Source organism: Macaca thibetana, chromosome 5 (genome assembly GCF_024542745.1).
Source record: "Macaca thibetana thibetana isolate TM-01 chromosome 5, ASM2454274v1, whole genome shotgun sequence".
Lineage (NCBI taxonomy): Eukaryota > Metazoa > Chordata > Mammalia > Primates > Cercopithecidae > Macaca > Macaca thibetana.
The window spans coordinates 127,572,796-127,589,888 of NC_065582.1; the positions used below are offsets into that span (position 1 = coordinate 127,572,796).

At 35.4% G+C, this 17,093-nt stretch overlaps 2 protein-coding genes across 2 annotated transcripts in view; one reads left to right on the forward strand and one right to left on the reverse strand.

The window, feature by feature from the left end:
- Positions 1–17,093, forward strand: part of THAP6 (THAP domain containing 6) — a 1,073,833-nt gene that overhangs the window by 1,025,521 nt on the left and 31,219 nt on the right. The window lies entirely within an intron of this gene.
- RCHY1 (ring finger and CHY zinc finger domain containing 1) overlaps positions 1–17,093 on the reverse strand; it is a 39,185-nt gene that overhangs the window by 20,161 nt on the left and 1,931 nt on the right. The window contains exons 2-3 of the mRNA XM_050790956.1: positions 13,745–13,864; positions 13,384–13,499 (exon numbers count right to left, since the gene is read on the reverse strand). Of these exons, the coding sequence (XP_050646913.1) occupies positions 13,384–13,499; positions 13,745–13,864 (236 nt within the window). The remainder of the gene's footprint in view (positions 1–13,383; positions 13,500–13,744; positions 13,865–17,093) is intronic.

Genomic DNA, 17,093 nt, shown 5'->3' on the forward strand with positions numbered 1-17,093 from the left:
TTTTTCTTTAATCCATTTGAAATTTGTTACGTATGCCAAGGTTAGATTGCTACTTGTCCCTAAATTTCTATTCTCCACTTCTACAATAATAGGACATTTAGCTAGGCAATGAGCTATTCAGAACTGTCCTGAATAAAGACTATTTTCCAACATACCTGGAGGTTGGGAACAGAAGAGATACATGAAAATTCTGCACTGTGCCCTTAAGAGGAAAAATATGCCTTCCCTTCACGTAACTGTAGCCTTTCTACAGACCAGAATATGAAGCATTTTAGACTACAGAGACAAGAAAATATCTTGTGGATGACAAGGCAAAAAAACAAGAAAAGCCGGAGTTCCTGTTTAGCTACAAAACTCAGACTTTTCCATGAGAAATGAACTTCTGCCTTTCTTGAACCACCATTACTTTGGGTTTCTGTCACAAGATGCTAAATCCATATTCTAATGAATACAGTTTGAAGAGTCAATTTTTGGTTTCTGAATGGATAATCAACTATCTTAACAATACCCTTTCCTGATTTGAAATGTCACTTTTGCCATAAATTCATGTGTATATTTGTCTGTGTATACACACACACACACACACACACACACACACACATACACTCTATGTTTGTCCATTTACCTATTTGTCTGTTCTGGCACAAATAGTAAACTATTTGAATTACTATAGATTTATCATGTTTTGATATATGGAATGGCAATCCACTCTTCGTTGTCCTTCCTTCAAACTTTACTCAGCTATTGTGAATTTTCTCTTACAAATGAACTTTAGAATAGCCTGTCAAACTCCATAAGTAAAACCCCACAGGGAAGTTTCCACTACTGCCAAAGATAGAATAACCAAGATCAGATCTACCCTCCCATCTGAAACAATAATGACAAAAGACAGAATACATGAAACAGCAGTTTCACTGAACATCAAGCAACAACACAGAGTGATCTGTGAGAGACAAAAAACAAAGTAAATGAGCTCTAACTGACATCATGATTGAAATGATGAGCTGAGAGAGTCTAGAGAAACCAACAGTCTAAACTGTTTCCAAGCAACTTAACTGCATCCCAAAACAAAGCTCAAGAAGATTTATAGGAATACAAAAATATCCAGCACTAAACATGGTTAAAAAAAAAAAAGAAAAAGAAAAACTCGCATCTGATATCCAACCCACAATAACCAGGCAGCAAGGAGGCAGAAAAACACAACCAAAATGAGAAGAATAATCAACCCATCAACCCAGAACTGACAGATATGTTAAAATAGAGGGCATTAAAAGTTATTATAACTGTATACCATTACATTTAAAAAGCAGTAAAATATGGAAAATATGTTTAAAGACCCAAATCAAACTTCTAGACATAAAAACTACAAGGTCTGAGATTTAAAAATACACTGATGAAATTAATGGCAAGTTTGATATTGCTAAAAAAAAGGTTAGTCAACTTGAAGGCACAGTAACAGAAACTATGTGAAATGAAATAGGAAGAAAACGGAATTTTTTTTTTATGACAGAGCATGAGTAAGCTGTGAAACAACTTCAAGCAACCTAATACACATGTGTTCAGTTGAGCCTAACACTGCCTCTTACATATTTTAAGTTCACCCTAAAGGCTTTGTTCTGTAACCTAACCAGATGTGTTTACATATAGTAACCTACTCTTGTACCAATCAATCACCAAGTTTCAGCCAATCACAGGCAGTCCTCTGTTCAAACTGTGTTCAAATAAGGCAAATGCTGAGCTGTAACCAATCCAGTTGTTTCCGTAACTTACTCATTTTCTGTCTGTCACTTTCCTTTTTCTGTCCATAAATCCTCTCTGACCACATGGCAGAGCCAATGTTGGTCTGAACCTATTATCATTTTGGGGCTACCCAACTTGCAAATCATTCTTTGCTCAATTAAAGTCTGTTAAGTTTAATTTGTCTTAAGTTTTTCTTTTAACACATGCAATTGCAGATCCCTAAGGTAGGAAGCAGGGGAAGGGGAGGACTGAAAAAACATCTGAAATAGTAATAGCCAAAATTTTCCTGAAATTAATGAAAAAAACTATAAACCAATGGATTCAAAAGGCTCAACAAACCCTAAGCACAAGCAACATGAAGAAAACTATACAATGGAACGTCATAATCTAATTGTCAAAACCAGAGACAAAGAAAAAATCTTAAAAGCAGCCATTAAAAAAAAAAAAAGGAAAGACGTGCACAGAAGAAAAATAAAGATGACTGGATTACCCCCGGGACAGACTTCACAAACTCAAAATTGGTAAGAGGAAAGAAATAATAAAGAGCAGAGCAGAAAAAAAATGACAGTGAGACTAAAAACACAATACAAAAGACCAATAACACAAAAGCTGGTGTTTTGGAAAAGATAAAATCAAAACAAATTTAATAGACTATGAAGAAAAGAAAACCAGAAACAAAAGAGAAGACATAAGAACTCATATCACAGAAATACAAAGATAGATACTATTACGAACAATTATATGACCACAAATTGGAAAACCTAGAATAGATAAATTCCTGGACACATCCAACCTTCCAAGATTGAACCACAAAAAAACAGAAAACCTCAATAAGCCAGTAACAAGTAATGAGATTGGAGCCATGACAAAACGTTTCACATCAAAGAAAAGTCCACAACCTGATGGCTTCACTGCTGAATTATAAGAAAGGAAGGAAGGAAGAGAAGGAAGAGAAAGAAAAGAAATCCTAAAGTTTATACGGAGCCACAAAAGACCCTGATAGTCAAAGCAATCCTGAGAAAAAAAAACAAAACTGGAGACATTTAACACTACCTAACTTCAAAATATACTACAAAGCTATTGTAACCAAATCAGCATGGTACTGGCATAAAAAGAGACAAACAGGCCAATTATATAGAACAGAGAACCCACATATAAATGTATGCATTTACAGCTAACTCATATTCAAGAAAGGTGCTAAAAATGTACAATGGAAAAAGGACAATCTCTTCAATAAATGGTGCAGAAAAAAAACAGGATAAACACATGTAGAAGAATGAAACTAGATGCTTATCTCTCACCATACAGAGAAACCAAATCAAAATGGATTAAAGACTTAAACCTAAGACCTGAAATTATAAAACGTGTGAAAAAAAAACACTGGGGAAACTCTCCAGGACACTGATCTTGCAAAGATTTTTTGTGTAAGATCTCAAAAGCACACACAACGGAAACAAAAATAGACAAGACAGAATTACATCAAGCTAAAAAGCTTCTGCACAGCACAGAAACAAACAACAAAGTGAAGAGACAACCCACAGAATGAGAGAAACTATTTGCAAACTATCTACCTGACAAGGAATTAATAACCAGAATATATAAAAAGCTCAGACAACTTAATAACAAAAAAATAATCTGATTTAAAAATAGTCCAAAGACCTGGTGCAGTCATTTCTCAAAAGACAAACAAATGACCAACAGGTACATGAGAAAATACTCAACATCACTACCATCAGAGAAACGAAGTCAAAACCACAATGAGGTATCATCACATCCCAGTTAGAATGGCTTATATCATAAAAGACAGGGAATAACAGATGCTGGTGAGGATACAGAGAAAGTGGAACCCTTGTATACTATTTGTGGAAATATAAATTAATACAGCCACTGTGGCAATCTGTATGGAGATTCCTCAAAAAGACTAAACATAGAGCACTATATGATCTAGCAAGTCCACTACAAGTACATATCTAAGGGGAAATCAGTATATCAAAGGGTATCTGCACTCCCATGTTTTACTGCAGCACTATTCACAATAGTCAAAATATGGAATCAACCTTAGTATCCATCAGTGGATGAATGGATAAAGAAAATATGGTATATGTACATTATGGTATATTATTCAGCCATTAAAAAGAATGAAATCCTGTCATTTACAGCAACATGGATAGGATGGGTCATTACGTTAAGTGAAACAAGCCAATCACAGAAAGACAAATATCACAACTTCTCAATCATATGTGGGAGCCAAAAACTGGATGTCATGAAGATAGAGACTAGGCTGGAAGATACCAGAAGCCAACAAGGGTAGGAAGGATGGGGCGGAGGAGGGGATGAAGAAAGGTTGATTAATGGATACAAATATACACTTAGAAGAAACAAGCCCTGGTGTTTGATGGATCAGTAGGGTGACTATGGTTTACATTAATTGATTATACATTTTAAACTAGCTAAAAGAGAATTCAAATGTTTCTAGTATAAATTTTTAAGCCTGGGCAACATGGGGAAACCCCATCTCCACAAAAAATTAGCTGGGCATGGTGGCACATGCCTATAGTCCCAGCTACCCAGGAGGCTGAGGTGGGAGAATCACATAAACCTGGGAGGTCGAGGCTGCAGTGAGACATGATCGTGCCATTGCACTCTAGCCTGGGCAACAGAGCAAGACCCTTTCTCAAAAAACAATAAATATTTAAGGTAATGGATAACCCAATTACCCTGATTTGATTATATGAATGCACTGAATTACCACATGTAGTCCAAAAATATGTACATCTAATACATGTCAATAAAAATAAGGATAATCAGAACACAGCAACCACTTCTGCTATGCAAATCTGTCTTATAATAATCTCTGGTGCTTAATAACAATGAGAAACCGGTTATTTCCTCACTTTTTAAAAAGCTCATTCTTGTACATTACAGTAAGGACATATGTCCATTACCAAAAAATTAAGACCAGACGTTTGCTCATATTTACCGAAAACTAAACCCCATCTTTAGGGCACGTCAGTCTTAGAGAAACATAGCCACAGTCCAAAGATAATCTGTAACTATAATCAAGATATTTTAAAACATAAATCAGGAATAATACACAATTAAACTCTGTAAGAAGCACTTGATTTGCTTACAGTGATTCTTGCCTAAGGATGAACAGCAATTTTTCAAGCCCACACCTCCAGATGAGAGTCACATATATCTTGGATGAAGCAACAGGGTCAAGAGTAGAAATTTTAGTAGGAGAGCTATGCCAAGAAGATCTATTCATCCTTGCCTTATAGATTTATTTAATGAACTAAAAGCAGTGACAAACTTTCACGATATACCTAAGACAAAAATGTTTAATTCCCAAAAAAGACTTGGTGCAAAAGACTATCAAGTATGTACAGCTCCAAAAAGACTGATTTTCAGACAAAAATACAGGAATTAATACATTCAAATAACATGATTTTTTTTAAAGTTACCATGAAAGGATAAAGAGTTTTCAACTCTAACCAGTTGCTTAATATATATATTTGAAATTGATATATTATATAACAAAATATATAATACATATTTTATATATATTATATATAATAAAATATATGTATATTTTATATATATATTAGACAGAGTTTTGCTCTTGTTGCCCAGGCTGGAGTGCAATGGCACGATTTTGGCTCACTGCAACCTCCGCCTCCCAGTTTCAAGCGATTCTCCTGCCTCAGCCTCCCGAATAGCTGGGATTACAGACATACACCACCACGCCTGGCTAATTTTGTATTTTTAGTAGAGACAGGGTTTTTCCATGTTGGTCAGGCTGGTCTCAAACTCCCAACCTCAGGTGGTCCGCCTGCCTCGGCCTCCCAAACTGCTAGGATTAGAGGTGTGAGTCACCATGCCCAGCTCTTTTAATATTTTTATTATTTAAAAAACAATAGTCATTATTGATGATCATATATCATTTGACTAAAGACAGTATTTGTCAATCTCAATCAATTTTGCTTCCAATATCTTTTGGCAGATTTTTTAAAAACCAAAAGAACTCAAAAATCCTCGAGGGTAATTTTTTAGTATGCCATATGCACTCATTAAAAGTAACTGCAGAAAATAAACATTTCAAATATTTTCGAACAATGACAAAAGATAAAATGCCTCCTAAAATACCTACTTGAAGTGAACATAATTATTTGTCTATAACCTGAGTCACATAATAATACCCAGTAACATAAAATATAAAACAACTTTTCTATTTGAAAATTCTCTTATTCTATACATTAAACATCTCCTAATTATGTTCCACTGAACATGAAAAGGATTCTATAATCAAATAGTTATTAGAAACTCAATACACTTGGATATTTGCACTGTACAATTAACAAGTTAAAAGTTCTGAAAAGGCCTGATGCAGTGGCTCATGCCTGTAATCCCAGCACTTCCGGAGGCCAAGGTAGGAGGATCACCTGAGGTAGGGAGTTCAAGACCAGCCTGACCAACATGGAGAAACCCCATCTCTATGAAAAATACAAAATTTGCCAGGCGTGGTGGCACATGCCTGTAATCCCAGCTACTCGGGATGCTTGAGGCAGGAGAATCTCTTGAACCCAGAAGGCAGAGGTTTCAGTGAGCCAAGATAGTGCCGTTTTACTCTAGCCTGGACAACAAGAGCGAAACTCTGTCTCAAAAAAAAAAAGTTCTGAGAAGGGATTTTAATTAAACTCAGCATTTAACAAATCTTTATGACTGCAAAAGCCTTTTTTAAACAATATCCACTCTGTACCCTGGTCTAGTTCTTTTTTTAATCAATTGTTTTAAAGATGAATATATTATGACATTTATTCTTTCTTTAGAAATCTTCCAAGGAAGAAAATCTGCTTTTTATTTAATAGAATAAACTCATTCTATTCTGTTTGCAATTACCATATGGGTCCATTGAACGCTTTTACAAATCTGATACATTATGGTACCTTAATAATCTTATTTTTCCTAATTTTGGTATTTCAGTAACCTAGGAATCCTTTCACATTAATTATCAATTGTTCCCAACTATCCTAACAAGAAGACTAAAATGCAAAGCATGGTAGAAAGACCTTTCATGTGGAAACACGAAAGAACGACATGAAATAATCACTAATGCATAATCCTTCAGTTTTCTTTCCATACTGCTCAAAGTATTACATCATCTTTCCAGAAGGCATTAAAGAGTCTGCAGATACCTTCTTTGTAGTTCTCCTTGAACACAGTTGAGAAATCAGAATTTTTCATTTTTCACAAATAGAAAAAAAAAGACAGGAAATTTTAGATGAAGTAGAAGATAAATGCAAAAAGGCAGATAACCACTCTAGACTAGAAGGTTCTCCACCTAGGCAATATTTACATTTTGAACCAGATAATACTTTGTGGCAGGAAAGTATCTTGCACATTATAGGATGTTTAGTAGCATCCCTGGTCTCTATCCAGTAGATATCATTAGCATCCACTACCCCTCACCCCCTGGTTACAACAGCTGAAAATGTCTCCAGGCATTGCCAGATATCACCTAGGAAAAAATTGTCCCCAGTTGAGAACCAGTGCTCTGGTGATGGTGAATATAATGATGGTGAAATCAATCCTATAAGAAATAAATCAGATTACGATTTTCAGATGATGTACTATATGAACGGTCTCACTGAAAAAAAGGAATGAACAATATATCTCTAAGGACAAAAAGAAAATATGGTGGCCAGGCGCAGTGGCTCACGCCTGTAATTCCAGCACTTTGGGAGGCCAAGGCGGACGGATCACGAGGTCAGGAGATCAAGACCATCCTGGCTAACAGAGTGAAGCGCCATCCCTACTAAATATACAAAAATTAACCAGGCATGGTGGCGAGTGCCTGTAATCCCAGCTACTCGGGAGGCTGAGGCAGGAGAACTGCTTGAACCCAAGAGGCGGAGGTTGCAGTGAGCCAACATCACGCCACTGCGCTCCAGTGTGGGTGACAGAGCAAGACTCAAAAAAAAAAATTTAAAAAAAAAAAAAATGGTATCTTCACTTAGTCATTTACTAGGAAGGATTTCAAATTACATTATTTCATGACAAAAACCTGGACCATCCTATTTTGCTAAAAGGATGTGTGTAATATTCTTCCATCTTTTATGATGTTTGTACACCAAACTTTACTTAATATGGTTCGTAAGTGGACAAACGTTGAAAGCAGGTACATACGTAAAAGTACTTAGAAGGAAACAGATGATGTAAAAATGAAAAAAATTCATCAAAACGTTTTGCAATTACAAAGCATGCAATTATGAAGAAAGTCATCTTTTCTTCAACCAAATTATGACTCTCAAACTTCTCAAATGGATTTGAATTTGGTAATGTATGTACAGAAGTAATGATAAGCCAACACTTATTAGTTGTGTATCTGAGATCTGGAATTAGTATTGCATTCTGATGATGCAAATACAAGAAGAACCAGAAGTAATTACAAGCTAGAACCTATCAGAAATGTGTCTAAAATCTAGAATCAGTTATTTACACGATGCACACGTGCCAGATTCAAGCATGACAACTGACAAGTAAATACAGTTGACCCTTGAACAACATAAATTTGAAGTACACAAGCCTACTTATAAGCAGATTTTCTTCTACCTCTGTCACCCCTGAGATAGCAAAGCCAATCTCCCTTCTTCCTCTTTTCAGCCTACTCAACATGAAGAAGGATGAAGACCTTTATGATGATCCATTTCCACTTTATGAACAGTTAACATATTTTATCCTTATGATTATCCTAATATTTTTCTCTAGTTTATTGTAAGAATATAGTATATAATATATAATACATGTAACATACAAAATATGTATTAATTCACTGTTTGTATTATTGGTAAGACTTTCAGTCAGTAGCAGGCTATTAGTAGTTAAGTTGTGGGGAGTTGAAAGTTACACTCAGATTTTCAACTGAGCTGGCAGTTGGTGCCCTTAACCCCCACATTGTTCAAGGGTCAACTGCAGTTACAAAGGACACTGACATATTTGAGCACACATTATCTTCAACTTGAAATACATGGAATTAAAATTTGGGTTTGTAGTGTTCACATTCTTAGTAAAATTTCCAATGAAGTTGTTTTTCACTACCCTTTATTCTTTCGTCTGCATATTATTCATAAAAGGGCTTTAAAATATTTTCTAAAATAAAAAGAATCCATTATACTTAAATAGTAAATAGTGATGACTAATTTTTCTAGTATATTCAGGGTTATCATAATACTGAAAACACTGCCAAAGATATACTGCCTACACATTACTGTGCACCTACTGTATATAAGGCAGTGGTCACCAACCTTTTTGGCACCAGGGACTGGTTTCATGGAAGACAATTTTTCCATGGACCGAGGTTGGGGGATGGTTTCGGGATGAAACTGTTCCACCTCAGATAATCAGGCATTAGATTCTCATAAGGAGACACAACCTAGATACCTTGCATACACAGTTCACAATAGGGTTTGTGCTCCCATGAGAAGCTAATGCCACCACTGATGTGACAGGAGCATGAGAATCTAATGCCACCACTGATGTGACAGGAAGCAGAGCTCAGACAGCAATGCTCGATCACCCACCACTCACCCGCTGCTGTGTAGCTCAGTTCCTAACAGGGCATGCACCAGAATCCACGCCCCAAGCACTGGGGACCCTGACATAAAGCACCCCCAGGTATAGAAATTTAAAATATGAAAATACCATGATCTCATGAAGTTTAATATTTACCATGTAGCATGAGATGTGTACTTTGCAGTAACAATAACTTGAAAGTCAATAAATCAACTAATAAAAGAGGGTATGATTTTCTTGGTTGTGTATGGTAATTAGAAGCTATGTGTAGATGTGATATACAAAATAACACTACAAACGTGAAAATTAATTAGAGTTAATTAATCAAATAGGATGACTCTTAGAAACAGGGCTCAGTTTAAAAAAAAAAAAAAAAAAAAAAAAAAAAAAAAAGCAAGAAAGGCCATATAGCTGGGCGCGGTGGCTCAAGCCTATAATCCTAGCACTTTGGGAGGCCGAGACGGGCGGATCACGAGGTCAGGAGATCGAGACCATCCTGGCTAACACGGTGAAACCCCGTCTCTACTAAAAATACAAAAAAAATTAGCCGGGCATGGTGGCGGGCGCCTGTAGTCCCAGCTACACAGGAGGCTGAAGCAGGAGAATGGCATAAACCCGGGAGGCGGAGCTTGCAGGGAGCTGAGATCCAGCCACTGCACTCCAGCCCAGGCGACAGAGGGAGACTCCGTCTCAAAAAAAAAAAGAAAGGCCATATATATGATTTTTAAAATAAGCAAAACGAAACATACATTATACCTTCTACTTCCACAATGACGAAGTAGCTTCTATAGGACTAAAACTCTTACTGAGAACTAGAAAAACTCAATTTAAAGAAAACAAACAAGTTGTTTACAAGTAGTAAAGCACAACTAAGTGCTTGAAGGGCAAAGATATCAGAGAGAAAGGAAATACACTGAGGCAAAGTCAATAGTCTCTACTTCTTTCTTCCTTGAAAGATTTTTAGACCCTAAACTGTGTTGTGACAAGCTAAGAAACTAAACAGAGAGCAACAGGTAAGAGCCTAAGAAACTGAGTAAATCCTCTGAAAGTATTCCTATGCTAGGGGGCCAAAATTTGGAGTCCAGGTTCCACCACAAAAGAGATGGGCCTGGTAAGCAACCCTAGCTTTAAGTCAAGATCTCCAAGGGACCAAGTCCTAGGAGCATAAGAATAAAGGGGGAAAAAGAAAAAACAAAATAGAGCAGGACATACAAAAAAAACAAAAATTAGACTCTAATCATATCAATGCTAAATTGGATTAAGGTTATCCATCCCTACATTAACTACCTTCTGAAAGAAAAATAAATTCTCTCTGGAAAAAAAAAATAGCTTCCAGAGCTTAACAAATTTTTACATATTATGTCCAACAATCAACTAAAAAAAAAAAAAAATCAAGCATGTCAAAAGGTAGAACCAAACACCAACGGGGAAAAAAGAGAAAACAAAACCTACCCATAGGTAATCAAGATATTAGAGTCATAAGGCACAGCCCTTTAAATTATGTGATCAATACATTCAAAGAAAAAAAAGGTAAAGAATTTCACCTGACAACTGGAAAATAACAAGAATGAAGATTCGATATAAATTTCATAGATAAATAAATAAATAAATAGATAACTTGGTAGGCTTAACAGCAGATTCAACACAGCAGAATAGAGACCTGGAAGATAATCCGTGGAAAGTGTCCAATTTAAGCATAAAGAAAATCAAAGTAGGAGAAATACATATAAAAAAAAAAGAGATATGGGATGTAGTAAAAAGATCTATGGAATGGAGTCTTAGAAGAGGTGGGAAAATGGTAAAGAAACATTATCTGAACAGAAACTGGTCAAAAATATTCCAAAATTGACAGAAGACATCAAGCCACAGATTCAAGAAATGCTACAAACCCCAAGCCAGATAAATATTACACTCAATCAAACCTGGACACATGGAAAAAATGCTAACAACTTAAAAAACAGCAAGAGGAGGATAAAAGACACTTTACTTTCAAAGAAGCAATAATAATCCTGAGAGGTGATTTTTTTTTTTTTTTTTTTTTTTTTTTTGAGACAGAGTCTCGCTCTGTCGCCCAGGCTGGTGTGCAGTGGCCGGATCTCAGCTCACTGCAAGCTCCGCCTCCCGGGTTTACGCCATTCTCCTGCCTCAGCCTCCCGAGTAGCTGGGACTACAGGCGCCCGCCAGAGAGGTGATATTTTTAAACAGAAACCATGGAACCAGAATATCTTTAAACTGTTGGAAGGTCAGGGGGAACCAACACCTGTAAACTTAGAATTCTACACCCAGCAAAAATATTCAAAAATGAAGGCAAAAGAAGACATTTTTCAGAAACAAAAAAAAAAAAAACAAACTGAGAGAATGTATCATCAGCAGGACCTCACTAAAAGAAATACTAAAGACAGTTCTTCAAGCAGAAGAAAACTAACTCCAAAGACAATGCTGGAGACTTATAGGAAAGAAGGGCAATAGAAACGGTAAATATATAACAACAATAGCACTATATATAAAGACGCTTAGTGTTTAAGGTCCTAACATTATCCAAGAAGTGATAAACATATTATTCTAGTAAGCCAATGATGTATGTTATAATTTCTAGGATAACCACTAAGAAAATAATGGAAAAATGTATAACTAACAAGCCTATGGAGAATAAAAGCAAAATAGGAAAGCAGCGGATTAATCCAAAGAAGACAAGAAAGGAGAGGAAAAAAAGACAAATAATAAGGCAATAGAAACTACCAAAATTGTAGACTGAAACACAAATATATCCTAACTACATTAATAAAAAACAAACTACATACTCCAAGTAAAAGACAGTTTTATCTAACTGGATTGAAAAGTTAAAGCTCAACTATATGCTGTTTTACAAGGCACATGCCTTAAATGTAAGTGTACAAAAATGTCTACATGGAAAAGGATATACATGCAAAAACTCATCAAAAGAAAGCTGATACAGATACAGTAGAGCCTAGGGCAGGAAATGTTACTAAAGATAAAAAGACACATTATATAATAATAAATGGGTCAATCATACAGGAAAATGTAATAATTTTAAGTATGTGACCACTGAAAAACATGGCCTTAAAACATATAAAACACAAAAGAACATATACTGTATGATTCAATTTATTAAAAACTTCCAAAAGTCAGCATACTGGTTACCTTTGGGGAAGTGTATTAATTTGAAGGGGGCACACAGGAAGCTATGAAGGTGCTATGAATGTTCTGTTTCTTGATCTGGGTAGTGGTTACAAAGGTATGTTCATTTGTTAAAATTCATAAAGTCATTTGCTTATAATTTCTGTATATTTTGGTAGGTTGGTTATCCTTCCTTAAAAACAAATTATATTAAAAAAAAAAAAAAAGGCAGGAAAGTGATTTAAAATATTTAAGACAGTGATTACCTCCAAGAAGGTACAAGAAGAAAGGACTGAACATGGAACACCTTGGGCTTTGACAGTATTGGTTACACACCTTTCCTAAACTCAGTGGCTTATTCACTGTACTGTACTTTAGACACACTTTACATACATGCTTTAAAATACATCTAAAATACTTGAGTTTTTTTAAGAAAGAAAATAATTCCTTATACACCGACATGTCAACAGTAGCTTGTCTGCAGTTAGGCTGTAGGTTATTTTATTTTTATTATTTCTACTTTTCTGTTTTTTCCAATTTTTATAAAATTACCCTGTATTTGATAATTTTTTAAATCCTAATTTTTACAAAGGAAAAATTTATCCCAATTCTCTACCTCAGTTGCCCATAAAACACTTTATACAAAACATCTTTCATATTCCAAAGGTAAAATTCTAAAAAGCTATACAATAATTGATGGATAAATTAAATTATTAACAAGGCATGAATAAACTTTTTAGAATAGATATGTTCTATAGCTTGATTGTGCTGATAGTAAAAGAGATACCGGTATTTATAAAAACTCACTGAATTGGACACTTAAAATGAATGTATTTTATCAGATGTAAATTACACCTAAATAAAGTTGATTTTAAAAACAATTATTGCATATACATTAGAGGCAATTAGATAAGAACGTTTTACATACAGTACCTACAAATTCCACAGTTTTCACAGTGATACTGCTTCTTATCTTTGTCAAACAAATGGCATATATCACAATAATATTCTCCAAACAATGTGCTACATTCTTCACAAGTCTGTTGGGCCTAAAAAAGACACATAATTAAAAACTGCAATAAACTAACCAAAACATTTTGAGTTACCAATGGAATATCTAGAACTTATGTTCAAGTATATACAGTTTATTTTTACAAGTTTGAAACACTTAAACCAAAGATACTGCTTATTCTAGAAGTTAAAGAAGTCTTATTTATAACACTTTTGATTAAATGTTTTCAAAGCACCTTAATACAGTTTTTAAAAAGAAAATAAAAATGTCATAAAATCTTACATGTTGAATTTTTTCACAGTTTATGCACTGCACTTCCTTCACTTTAAAGCGATCTAGTTGATGATCTTCATTGTTATCATGACACAAGCGGCAAGTATAAAGCTTGTCACAGCAAGGTGCCTAACCCCCACGAAGAAAAAAGACATATAGTAAGAAGCAAGAGAAACCAAGTGTGCAATGCAAAAAGAAAATTTCTTCCTCCTCCTCCTGGATGGAACTGAAAGATTACACCCAATAGATCAGCTGCTAAACTGATCCTAAACATAACATTTCACTAGTTTCTTGGCATATTTTATATTAATTTTTCCCTTCAACGTCACTATGTCTGTATGAAGTTGAACACAACTTTAAAACAAAAGAATTATGAAGGAAATCCCCAGATTTAAACACTAATCCCACAACACCTGATATGCTTTGGCTGTGTCCCCACCCAAATCTCAACTTGAAATGTATCTCCTAGAATTCCCACGTGTTGTAGGAGGGACTCAGTAGGAGGTAACTGAATCACGGGGGCCAGTCTCTCCCGTGCGAGTCCTGTGACAATGAATAAAATCTCATGAGGTCTAATGGGTTTATCAGGAGTTTCCGCTTTTGTTTCTTCCTCATTTTCTATTGCCACCACCATGTAAGAAGTGCCTTTCGTCTCCCGCCATGATTCTCAGGCCTCCCCAGCCATGTGGAACTGTAAGTCCAATTAAACCTCTTTTTCTTCCCAGTCTTGGATATGTCTTTATCAGCAGTGTGAAAACAGACTAATATAACACCCTAATTTCATTCTGAGCCTAAACAGCAAACAGGCAACCTCTTCTTACACATTTCCAGATAAATTCATTTACATTAAAAATAATAAAGATTATATTCTTATTTTACTAGCTTTTACTAATCACCAACCTCGTATCTAACATTGCAGAAAATGCAACAAATGTAAGAGATAGTCCTGGTTTTCATGCATGGCAAAGACTGCCAGTTGTTCACCAAAATATATCCTCTCCTTCCTAGGCACAATTGTTCAGCTCTATCAGACAGATGGCCATATGCCCTAAAACATGACAAAATGATACCAACAGAAAAATCTCGTCCCTGGAGTGACCACGTGGAACAAACCCCATCACCAATCTGCATCACTCGCCTTGGAATTGTTAAATGGGAAGAAATAAAACCTCTATTCTTCAATCTACATCACTGTTGGGTTTTTTCATTACAGCAATTTTACCATTACAAGTATATCAAGAGATTTCCAGGCCAGTGAGCTAACTCAATACTTTCCAATACACTGTGACCTTGCAGATCCACTCATTTCTGAAGGCTTCCTATGCCTTGACTTACCATAACGTAGTTCGCTCATTAAAGATTTTAACATTTAACTGGTTTCCTTTTTCTGCAACTCTCAGTCCTTGACTTTTTCATTTCCAATAACCTTGTCCTCCAACCCACTATTCTCATAGTTATACCGTAGAACAGTCATTCTCAAATGGTTTGGTCTCAGGATCCCCTCACACTTTTTAAAATTATTGAGAATCCCCAAGAGCTTTGGTTTATGTGGATTTTATCTATTGACATATACCATATCATAAATTAAAAAGGATAGGTTTTTAAAATATTACTTTTTAAAAGTAACAAACTCATTACTTGTTAACATAAATAACATATTTTGATGAAAAATAACTATATTTTTCCCCCCAAACAGCTTAATTCTTCTATCTGCTTATGCATTCAAACAGTTGTGGTTGAAGTACAAGAAGAAACTCTGGCCTCACACAAATATGTACACTGGAAAAGAAAGGAGTATTTTAATAGCCTTTTTGGAGAATTATGGATGTTATTCTCTGATATTACACTAGAACAACTCTTAAAGGGTAGTTGCAACATGAAATCTGAAATCATATCAATGAACTTTTCTTCCTTGGTTACATTTAAATCTATTGATCTATCTTGCACTTCAAATGGATGTTTTCCTCATGCATTGGTCATCTGGAAAATACCAGTTCAGTGAGTTATTTACATCTTCTAAATGTTCACACATTTAACATGTAATATCAAAAACTCATACTCATTAAAAGTCTTTAGGTATTGAAGAAAATCTCACCAAAAAAAAAAGTCTTTTAAAAAAGCTTCCAATCTCTCAAAAGCTAATATAAGTTTTCCAAAATTCTAATTTTTGTGTGAAAGCTTGAATTTTATCACTGGCAACAAATACTGTCATTTTCATTTGTAGTGAGTCTCACTTTTCTCCTTTTTGAGAAAATGTCTGCCGAACACCCAAATGTGAATGACTACAGTTTTTTCAAGTAAAAAAGTTGTTCCAGGAAAAAAAGCAACTAGTTCACTTTAAAATCCAATTGCACAAGAGCTTTTCCTCAAGACAACCCTCTAATTTCAGTTTGCAGAAGTGTTTGATCAAAACTTCCCATGTCATTGAACGGCATATTAAAAAGACATATATTCAAGGGTTGAAATTTGATTAAAATTAATGATTTTACTGCTTTATCAACATTTTTAAGAGAAGCTGGCTTTTTAAAAAAACTATAGGTGTAGTATAGTTCAGTGCCACTGTCTTGATTCAAGCTAAGGTACTGGCAGTACTAAACAGTGCTTTTCCACCATCAGTGCATGTGTCAACAGACTGAAAAAAAAACAAATATCTTAGTATTCACAGAAAGTAGTTTTGGCCTTGCAGACCCCCTGAAAGGACCTCGGGAATCCCCAGGGGTCCATTCACCACACTTTGAAAACCACTGCTACAGAACAACAGCGCACCCTCTCTGCATCTCAATTCCAAGCATGAAATTCTCTAACCATTAACTCCTCCCTAACTTACTCCAAGTCTCCCCTTGCAACACCCTAGTTCCCTTCTCTCTTCCTCTACACTCACGAATAACAATCCCAACCCTGGTTAAACCCTATTTGACTTACATCAGAAGCAGCTGAATATCACTAGAGAAAAAGCATCACCATTCTTGCTGGTTCATATGAAGTGGACACTTACTATCACGTTTCCCCAATCAATTGTCACTCTTCTAGCGTCTAAGACCTAAGACTTAGATGATCATTTCACTTCTCCTCTGGCTTTAAAACTCTAACAACTCTTTCTTCCTCCTTAACACTCTGCTGATGACCTTATTTCACTATAAAAACAGTAAACATACTTCCTGCTGATAGGCCTGAAAAGAATACCGTCCTATAATCTCTATTAACTTACTTGCAAATATACCTCATCCTCTGCCTTCCCTTACTAAGAACTGACAGTCTATGTTTCTAAGGCCGACTTCTTCACTTGTGCACTGGATTTCATACCCTTTGGCTACTCAAGGACAATGCCCTTACAGTTTTCTCTCCCTCTCCTGCATTA